This window comes from Pelophylax lessonae (genome assembly GCF_965119305.1).
Source record: "Pelophylax lessonae genome assembly, chromosome: 1".
Lineage (NCBI taxonomy): Eukaryota > Metazoa > Chordata > Amphibia > Anura > Ranidae > Pelophylax > Pelophylax lessonae.
In genome coordinates this window covers 140654009-140665104 of record NC_138768.1, presented here as the reverse complement: position 1 = coordinate 140665104, position 11096 = coordinate 140654009, and the positions used below count along the sequence as shown (strand labels likewise).

Genomic DNA, 11096 nt, shown 5'->3' with positions numbered 1-11096 from the left:
AGCTGAAGTCAGCGCGATCCTCTTCTGCGTCCTCTTCCGTGTCCTCTTCTCCCAGAATGTGCCTGCACCGGCCCCTCTTGTCACTTCCGGTGCGGGCGCTTCATCCCTCCACAGCTTCTGGGCATGCCCAGAAGCTGTTTAGCAGGGAATGAGGCGCCGCACCAGAAGTGACAAGCGGGGGCCGGTGCAGGCACATTGATTCCTGGGAGCGATGACGTTCAGCTCCCAGGAATCAATGCAAAGAGGAAGTGACGACGCGGGCCGCGGCCGCAGAGGGAGGAAGTGGAAGAAACGTGAGTATATTTTTCTGCAATAACAAGGTAAGTAAAAAAAAAAAAAAATCGTAATTATCCATTTCTTTTTCAGGTGACTAGAAGCAAGCGGATGGCCCAAAATCGACTATGTCGATTTTGTGGCCGGAACTCCGCTTTAAATCTGTGTTTTTGCATTGCTGAATAATAGTGCAGGACAAACCTGCTTGGACTGTTGTTAGTGTCCCTCTCTTGTGCAAGGTTTTACCACTGCTCCAAGCACTTGAGAGGACCCCCTTGTCACAGCACTGGACCAAATAGCACTGTTGAAGGGGGGTCCATATCTCTGCATGATATTTTCCACCAATTTTTAGCTGACACAGAGCTTTAACAGACACAGAGCTTAAAATATTTGACACTCCACTGTGGCTGAATACTAAAATGCTAAAATATAACTGAATTATGGTGTACTACAAACACCTCCACTCAAAAAATGCAAAAATAGACAATATCAACTAATAAGTAAATACCATAAATCAAAATTGTGCTCCACGTAAAAATGTGAAGTGCATACACAAAAACTATGCAACACCTTCCACATAAATATATTGCAAACAGTCTTTTAACAGTCTTCTGTGAAATCCTTATCAACATGCAAAGTATACATGTTCTTTTTCCATGTGATAAACAGTTGTGCCACTCATGCTCCCCCTCCAAAACCGCATTCACCACAATTCCTGGACCCTTTATAATTAAGTGTGTCAGAATGCGCTTGTGGGTAAAATATCCACTGGCTCCAAGTTGCCTCCACAATTGGTTGCTTGCTTCCGTCCTCTCTCCACTCCTCCACACAGACCATACAGTGTAAATTTAAAAGAGGGAATCTTCCATAGTGTTATACTATTTATTAGTACTAATAAAACCTAAAAATTGCACTTACAGCAAAAAAAAAAGATACTGGCGCTTTAGGAATTCAATGTCTGTGTCGATCCTGCGTTCCTTTGACTGGAAGTGACGCAACTAGCACTGCCAAACGTGTTACGTCATCAAAAGGCCGCTCTTGATGATGAAATGTGTTGGATAGGGCTAATTTCGTCACTTTCTTTTTCTTTTTCAAATTCTTTATTGAAATATTCAAAAGCAACAAAAACAAGAGTCACATACGGGAACATTAGTAAGTGCAGTATGACAGAAACACAACTGACTGCAGGTCAGTGAGAAAAGCATTATCGAGCAAAAACATAAAAAAAGGAAAAAACCCAGATGATCAGCATGTCAAAAGGAGAAACAGTAAAAGGAGGGCTTACGTAATCACTTAAGCGTGTAGACCAACAAAGTGCGGTCACCATGCACATCAACACAGGCACAGAGGTGTGGGTCAGAACATCCACATAAAGATGGGCATCGAGGTATATATGCCTCAGTATGCAGTGCTCGGGGTAAATACACAGAAAAAAAACTTTCCTCACCGGGTAAACAAAATGATGGGTAAAAGTCACACATGGGTAGAATGAAGTTATATAGTGTATGCGAAGGGGAGAGAGGGGAACATAGGGGGGGGGGGGGGGGAGGAAAGGAATGGTGGGGACGGGGGGGAAAGTAGCGGGAAATAAGACAGCAGTTAAGCGGGTAAGAGGGACAGAAAAAAGGGAGGGGAGCATGAGGGGTTCCGGGTGGATCCTGTGTGGTCTTCCGAGTTCGCAGTGTTCAAGGTTCAGGCGCCATCCTGTAGTGCCCTGCCTTCATCCGAAAGGATGAACATATTCCAACAACCCCAAGTCGCCGAGTATTGTTCCCTCCTGCCCTGCGAGGTCATCACCGTCACTTTCTTTTTCATCACATCTGGTCAGAGAACCTGAACAAGCGTCAGTATTTTTTTTTGTTTTCATGCTGTAAGTGCAATTTTAAGATTTTTATTATTTTGGATTTTTAGGGCTTTATTATAGAGCAAGCACAACAGTTAAGTGGAGTTTTGGTAGCGCCACACCAAAAACATCTTCAATATGCTATATACCCTACTGGTGCCGGTGACAGCTGCTTCCTATATTACACTCCATATCCCATTGCGCAGACACAGATAAAAGTTATAGGAACTGTAGGATATTCCTATTTATGTAATCAGGAACACAAAACATATCAAAAAGCAACACCAGAGCAATCATTAAAACAATCTATGGCACGGACTGCGTAAGCAGCAAAAGTGTAGTACCATATTCAGAGATCATTAGATGCAATCAGAGTATTGAGAATGACACAGAGCAACCACATAAGTCATAAAGAACCTATTATTAAAGCTGGGTGGAAACGAGCCTAAATTCCTATTTTTTTTGAGTTGATTGGGACACTCAGTTTTGCAATAAAGGTTGTATTAAATAACATTTTCCATTTCATACAGTATTTCCTTTCTTTTGTTACAGATATATCTGCAAACTAATTTCCGCCTTTTCTGAAACATGGATCTTACACAGATATTGGAGTATGACCCATCTTTTAAGCTCGCAATCCCACCATCCATGGAGCATATAGACTGGGACAAAGCATTCCTTAGAGCAGAACAAAAGGCTAGAAAGATACGGGAGCAGCTGCCCAGAGGGCCCAATTACTCCATGAGAAGTGAAGCAAAAAGGTTGAGGAGTTTCCTTAGTCTATACCAGCCTTTGTCAACTTGGAGCCCAAAAGAGATGGCTTCTGCTGGATTCTTCTGTACAGAATTGGAAAGCAGCGTTCAATGCTTCTGCTGTGGGCTAGTCCTCTGCAAAACTTCTATACCTTTCACTCCCATGGAAAGGCATAGACATTTCAATCCTAACTGTGAATTTGTTAAAGATGGTGATAGTGGGAATATTTTAAAGTATGAAGTTCATCCGAGGCCTGTAAAAAGTGCACAGAATGATTTTAAGGAATCAATGAAAGGTGAACAGGCCAGGCTACAATCTTTTTCCTGTTGGCCACCCTATGCTCTAATAGACCCTTCTGTCTTGGTACAAGCTGGATTCTTCTTCACAGGTATTTTATTTTTCATAAAACTTATAAAAATATATTTTTTATCAACACTATTTAAAGAAAAGATCATTCAAATCAACAACACTGGAAGAACGTTTACAGCTGAACTCCAGGCACAAAGCTAAATACACAGATAAAATATACTGTATGTATACACTATATTACCAAAAACATTGGGACGCCTGCCTTTACACACACATGAATTTTAATGGCATCCCAGTCTTAGTCCATAGGGTTCAATACCCCATCCATTGCAGCTATAACAGCTTCAACTTTTCTGAGAAGGCTGTCCACAAGATTTTGGAGTGTGTCTATGGGAGTGTTTTGGCAATTCTTCCAAAAGCTCATTTGTGAGGTAAGACACTGATGTTGGACGAGAAGGCCAGGCTTTCAGTCTCCACTCTAATTCATCCCAAAGGTGTTCTATTGTGTTGAAGTTAGGACTCTGTGCAGGCCAGTCAAGTTCCTCCTGCCCAAACTCGCTCATCCATGTGTTTGTGGACCTTGCTTTGTGCACTGGTCCAAATCATTTGGTGGAGGGGGGGGGGGGGATTACGGTGCGGGGTTGTTTTTCGGGGGTTGGGCTTGGCACCTTAGTCACAGTGAAGGGAACTCTTAAGGCATCATCATACTAAGACATTTTAAACAATCTCATGCTCCCAACTTTGTGGGAACAGTTTGGGGTGGCCCCTTCTGTTCCAACATGACTGCACACCAGTGTTCAAACTAGGTCCATAAAGACATGGATGAGAGAGTATGGGGTGGAGGAACTTGACTGACCTGTGCAGAGTCCTGACCTCAACCCGATAGAACACCTTTGGGATGAAGTAGAGCAGAGACTGTGAACCAGGCCTTCTCAACCTGGAAGAATGGTTAACCATCCCCATAGACACACTCCTAAACCTTGTGGAGAGCCTTCCCAGAAGAGTTGAAGCTGTTATAGCTGCAAAGGATGGGCCAACTCAATATTAAACCTTATGGACTAAGACTGGGATGCCATTAAAGTTCATGTGCGCGTAAAAGGCAGGCGTCGCATTACTTTTGGTAATACTGTGCATATACTGGCAGGAAACCTGATTTTCTCTTTTGCTGTCAATGTTATTGTAAACCCTCTCGTATACCCAGTGATGTAAATAGCCTCAGATGATACACAAAGATTAAACGAATCCTCCTACATCCCTTCAAAGTGCTGAAAATCCTAATGATGTGTAATAGTGATGATGATAGTGAAGCTTTACCAGAGGCGGCTCTAAGCGTGAGGCCTAAGGCAAAACTTGGACATGAGGCCCCACTCATGCCCATAATAGGAAAAATAATTAAAGCGATAAAAATTAACTGTATAAATTGCATATTTTGCATATTAACCACTCAATTTGACGTCCTTTTTTTCCCACAAATAGAGCTTTCTTTTGGTGGTATTTGATCACCTGTGCGATTTTTTGATCATGCGCTATAATCAAAAAAAGAGCGACAATTTTGCAAAAATAACAATATTTTTCACATTTTTTTTATATGAAATTCCCCCCCCAAAAAATGTAAAAATCTATTTTTTTTTAAATTTTTGGTCAATTTGTTTTCTGCTACCTATGTTTGGTAAAAAAAAATCACAATAAGCATATTTTGATTGGTTTGCGCAAAAGTTATTGCGTTTACTAACTAAGGGAAAGATTTTTGTCATTTTTGTTGTTTTTTTTTTTTAACGAGTAATAGCGGCGATCTGCGATTTTTTTTGCGGTACTGCGACATTGCGGCGGACAGAACGGACCCTTGACTGACATTTTTGACACTTTTGGGGGTACCAGTGACATTACTACAGTAATCAGTGCTATACATATGCAATGTTACTGTAAAAAGGACACTGGCAGGGAAGGGGTTAACTTTATTGGAGATGCAGTGACTGTGTGTCCCTAGGGGGCGTGCTTCTTACTGTGCAGGGATGTGGCTGTTTGTGTAACAGCACAGATCAACGGTCCTACATAGCAGGACCGTTAGATCAGTGCTTTTACACAGGGAAGAATGACAGGCGGCTTTGTTTACATTAGCTGCCTGCCTTTCTCCCTTCACAGCGGACGATTGCGAGTGACCGGCGGACATCGGGTCCGCCGGTCACACGCATGGAGGTGTCCGTGAACGAGCCGAGGCGGGAGCACGCCTCCGGCGGCGCGCGCCCGCCCGCTATTGGCTCCCACGCTAGTGACGTATATATACATCACTTTGCCTGGCCGGGCTGACCGCCGCTCGGCAACCGGTTAAGAGCCTTAACCTTTGTACTATGAATTCACAGTTTCTAGAATTTTCTCTAACCAGTTCTTCTTTAATCAAAGATCATTAAACATCGGGTATGTATGTATGTATGTATGTATGTATGTATATATATATATATATATATGTATGTCTGCTCTTACGTCACAGTCCCCAACATTTCCCTATAGGCCATGATTCCCTGAGTCCCTCCTTACATCAGAGTTCTCTTTAAATCAGATTCCCCTCAGCATCTCCTCCTTACATCAGAGTCCACAGAATTCCTATTTACATTAGAGTTCCCCTCTTAAATCAAATTTCACAGAGCCCCCTTTACACCAGAGTCTCCAGAGTTTCCCCCTTACACTGTAAGAGGGAACTCTGAAGACCCTGATGTAAGAGGAGTACTGGGAACATTGATTTGGGGGGAATTTTGGGGACTCTGAAGTAAGGGGAGTTCTGGGAACCCTGATTTAAGGGGGAATGCTGGAGACTATGATGTAAAGAGAGTTCTGGGAACCCTGATTTAAGGGGGAATGCTGGAGACTATGATGTGAAGAGAGTTCTGGGAACCCTGATTTGAGGGGGAAAGCTGGGGACTCTGGTGTAAAAGGGAACTCTGTGGTCACCAAAGCTCCCCCTTGCATCAGAGTTTCGAGAGTCCCCCTTACACTTCCCTTACTCAGTCCGCCACAGTCTACGGCACGACAAGTCCCACTGTAGAAGGCTGCCATACCTGAGTCCCCACAGAGGGCACTGTAAATTCCAGTATAGTGCACTGCCATTTCTCCTTGAGGGCACATTCTAGGGCACTATAAGTCCCAGCATAGTGGGCTGTCATTCCTCAGTCCCTCACAGCTGGGGGGAAAAACAACACAGAGTTAAACATCTAAAGGACAACTCCAACCAAAACTACCAATAATGTACAGAGTCCATATGCTATATTATGTCACAGCCCCGCTACCCCTCACCTTCTACCTCGGGTGCTGTCATTGTGTAGGGCAAAGGGCTCCAGCTCCACCATGTTTGGCTTTGATGTCAGATATGCAGGACTGGCTCAGCTCCACTTTCTTCCCTGGCAACTGACTCTGGCATCATGGGGGCCCTCTCCTCCTCCCTCAGCCACCCAGGGGCTCTCTCCTTCTCCCCCAGCCACCCAGGGGCCCTCTCCTTGTCCCTCAGCCACCCAGGGGCCCTCTCCTTCTCCCTCAGCCACCCAGGGGCCCTCTCCTCTCCCTCAGCCATCCAGGGGCCCTTTCCTTCTCCTTCAGCCACCCAGGGGCCCTTTCCTTCTCCCCCAGCCACCCAGGGGCCCTCTCCTTCTCCCCCAGCCACCCAGGGGCCCTCACCTTCTCCCCCAGTCACCCAGGGGCCTTCTCCCTCTCCCTAAGCCACCCAGGGGCCCTCTCCTTCACCCTCAGCCACCCAGGGGACATCTCCTTCTTCCCCAGCCACCCAGGGGCCATCTCCTTCTCCCCCAGCCACCCAGGGGCCATCTCCTTTTCCCCTAGCCACCCAGGGACCCTCTCCTTCTCTTCCAGCCACCCTCTCCTCCCCCAGCCACTCAGGGCCTTCTTCTTCTCCTCCTCCACCAACCATTCTAAGACTATTCCAACTTCCTGGGGCTTCTCGCCCCCTTTGCGTAGTAGACACTGCAAATCTATGACCAGCCTGCAGAGTGAAAAGTCGGGGCCTGGTTACTTTTATGTTCCCGGGCCAGGGCAGAGCTCTCCTCCCAGAGCAACAACCGATGATAGCAGAGTGAGCTGACCGGGCAGTCACTTACTACTGATGCAGGTACACGCTCACCGATTCCTCCACATCTTAGGATTACATGATCAGACGGCCAATTCCTAGGCAGAGAAGGCAGGGTAAGTGTCAGCAGACAACAGACACCTGGCAGCCGCAGTGAAGGGACTGCAGCACACTGCTGCAACTTTTAAATCCGAGGATTTAAAGCAATCTTTTACTTGGGAGATTTCCCTGACTGCGCCCTTCTAAATGTTGTCGCTCCGCCACTGGCCACGAGGCCCCTGTAGGTGCGAGGCCTTAGGCGACCGCCTATTTTGCCTAATTAGAGAGCCGTCTATGAGCTTTACCTCATGTACTAAGCTTTGGAGCAACTTGCAAAGTGCACAGTCTATTTGCCTTAACCTCCCTGGCGGTATGATTGTTTCCGATTTTAGGTGCTGAAAGCGGTACAATTATTTTGCTAGTAATTCTTAAGGACGAGCAGCCCAAACCAACTAGTTCCATATGATTTTTTTTTTACTGTGCGTTCTTCTTTACAACATCTCGGGTATGATAAAGTTTGAAACACAAAATCATAAATTATAATATAATAAATAACTATAAATACGTTAAAGTATATATATATATATATATATATATATATATATATATAATACACACACACACATATATATATTTATATATATATACATACATATAGATGTTATATATATATGTGTGTATACATATTTATATATATATATATAGATAGATATACATCTATATCTATATACATATATATATAAAAAAAGTACAGTAAAACTGCAGGAAAGGGCACTGGGGGGCAAACTAATGTCAATTTATTTTATTTTGTAATGTAATCCAATAGGATTACAATATATCAGTGTGTTTGGTGTGTTTTACTTTTCAAATTTGCCGCCGGTTCCACCCCCCTGCGAGCGTCACGTCGCAGGAGATGGAAGCCGGGGCTCACAGCATCGGGCGGAAGATCCGGCTGCCGTATGCTGCAGGGACACATCGCGGGATCCCGGGGGCAAAGTAAGTAACCCCTTCCATGATCCAGCGATGCTCCCCGGCGGTACCCCGAGTGTGGCTTGGGTTTACCGCTAATGGCACTGAAATTTAACCCCCAAGCCACACTCGGGAATACCGCTAAGGAGGTTAAAAGTATAACTATAGGCAAAACTTTTTTTTTTCAATTTTTGGATAGAATAAGGGAGAAATATACCCCTGTCAATTTTTTCTTTTTACTTTTTTGCCATCTGTGTACCCATTGGAAGGTTTCCCCTCTATTACCTTTCTGAGAACAACCCAAAATTTGGGATTTTCTTTTACTTTCATTTTTAATGATAATGGTAAACAGGACACATAGAGATGGTGTATCTCCAATAAAAACCTGACAGGTGTTCTAATCCACCTCCACTCTATCCAAAACTAAAAATAATTTTCCCTTTAGTTATATTTTAAGTAAATCAACCCCAATGATTTCCATATTTCCATATTTAGGTTTCTATGCCTTACTGTTGAGAGAACTGATCCAAAAAGACAGAGACTACTCGAAATTGGGTATTATATTTTTTACATTCCTTAACCACTTCTGGACCGGAAGGATTTGCCCCCTTAATGACCAGGCCATTTTTTGCGATTTGGCACTGCGTTAGTTTAACTGACAATTGCGCCATCATGCAACGATGTACCCAAATAAAATTGATGTCCTTTTTTTCCCACAAATAGAGCTTTCTTTTAGTGGTATTTGATCACCTGTGTGATTTTAATTTTTTTGCGCTATAAAACAAAAAGAAAACGACAATTCTAAAAAAAAAAAAAAAACGTTTTTCACTTTCTGCTATATAACATTCCGCCCAAAAAATGTAAAAATCAAATTGTTTTATCCTTTTAGACCAATTTGAATTCTGCTAAATATTTTTGGTAAAAAAAAAAAAAATCCAAATAAGGGTATTTTGATTTGGTTTGCGCAAAAGTTACTAGGGGAAAGATTTGTAATTTTTATTTATTTTTTATTTTTTTACTAGTAATGCGATTTTTAGTGGGCACGCAACATTGTGGCGGACTGATCGGACCCCTAACTGCCATTTTTGACACTTTTGGGGGCACCAGTGACATTACTATAGTAATCATTGCTAAAAATATGCACTGTTACTGTAATAATGACACTGGCAGGTAAGGGGTTAACCCAGGGGTGATAAAAGGGTTAAGTGTGAGCCTAAGGGTGTGTTTTCTAACTGTATTGGGGAGGGACTTGTGAAATCAACACAGAGACCTGTGATCCTAAATAGGAGGATCACAGGCGCTCTGTGTTCATTCCAGAGAGAACAACGGTCTGATGTGTTTACAACAGCAGACCGTCATTCTCTCTCAGCAGGGAGCGATCGTGGGTGCCCAGCGGCAATGGGGGCAGCCGGTCCCGTGGATCGGCTTCCCCGCTTCCTAATGGGGTGGGTGCGCGCCCCCGGCGGAGCGCACACGCACCCAGGAGCGCAGGCGCGAACCGCCGTACAGGTACGGCGGTTCGCACTGCCAAGCCTGCCTGCCGCGCTATATCTGTGGCGGGTGGTCAGCAAGGGGTTAAATACCGCATGACTGGACCAATACTTAACGCATGTATTTAATTATTTATTTCCTTTGACTTTAACATCTGTTCATGTGGTATTTACCGAGTATTTTGTGGTAAATACTGCAAAACCGTAAAGTGAATTGACAGTTTGAGGATTGCATGTGATATTTAGGGAAAATGTGTCTGGACACCTACATACCGCATGCAATCTACTTTAGTGGATGGAGCCCACTGTATTTTATATTAACCACTTGCAACCTACAGGCTATAAGACCATGGCAAGTTAACTGATTTCTCAATGCTTTTAGCAGGTGTGTCCAACATGGGCAATCTCTGTACCATAGAAGTGTCTATACCCAGTGGTAAATATAACAGATGCACCATTGTGACTTTTAATCAACACACCATAAACAATATGTGCTTCAGCCATACGTGTTGATTTCCAGTAAACAAGGAAAAATCGTGACAAAGTGAGATCTGCGTCCATAATTATTAAGGCTGTGACTTTGCTTTGGGACTTGATGTGGCTTCAATGCAGTTTTAAAGTTCTGCAACTTTGGCTTTGGCCAATAATAACAATACAGAGTGTGACACATAATATTGAACTTACAAAACCCTCTGAAGTCACAGCCAAAGTCACACAGATAAGACAAAGAAACAACTTCCTTTAACATTGCAGTCTATAGCACTCATGTCGCAGATGCAGAAAAGTAGTGCAGGAACAATTTTTTTTTTTATCGCTGCAACTTGAGTCAAAGCAATTAAGACAAGACAACACCCGCTGAAATGAATGTGTTGTGCTTGTCTTGTGTCCTTATTGTTTGTGAACTTTTTTGTAAAGGATTCACTTTGTCATGATTTTTCCTTGTTTGGCAGATATTAACACATATGGTTGAAGCACATATTGTTTATGGTGTGTTGATTTAAAGTCTAATTAACATGAGGGGGGGGGGGGGGGGTGTATTTAACCACTTGCCTTCTGTGCACTTAAACCCCCTTCCCATCCAGACCAATTTTTAGCTTTCAGCGCTCTCACACTTTGAATGACAATTGCGCGTTCATGCTACACTGTACCCATATGACATTTTTATCATTTTTTTTCACACAAATAGAGCTTTCTTTTGGTGGTATTTAATCACCACTGGGTTTTTTATTTCTTACAATAAAAAAGAAAAAAGACAGAAAATTTTGAAAAAAAAAAAAAAGTTTTTCTTATTTTCCGCGAGTAAATTTTGAAAATAAATAAATTTTTCTCCTTCACTGATGTGCGCTGA

At 43.3% G+C, this 11096-nt stretch overlaps 1 protein-coding gene across 1 annotated transcript in view; it reads left to right on the top strand.

Annotated features, from left to right (window-relative positions):
• Positions 1-2706: 2706 nt before the first annotated feature.
• Positions 2707-11096, top strand: part of LOC309555197 (baculoviral IAP repeat-containing protein 1-like) — a 55222-nt gene continuing 46832 nt past the window's right edge. Inside the window, exon 1 of the mRNA XM_082257054.1 lies at positions 2707-3257. Within this exon, the coding sequence (XP_082113180.1) occupies positions 2765-3257 (493 nt within the window). The 5' untranslated portion in view covers positions 2707-2764. The remainder of the gene's footprint in view (positions 3258-11096) is intronic.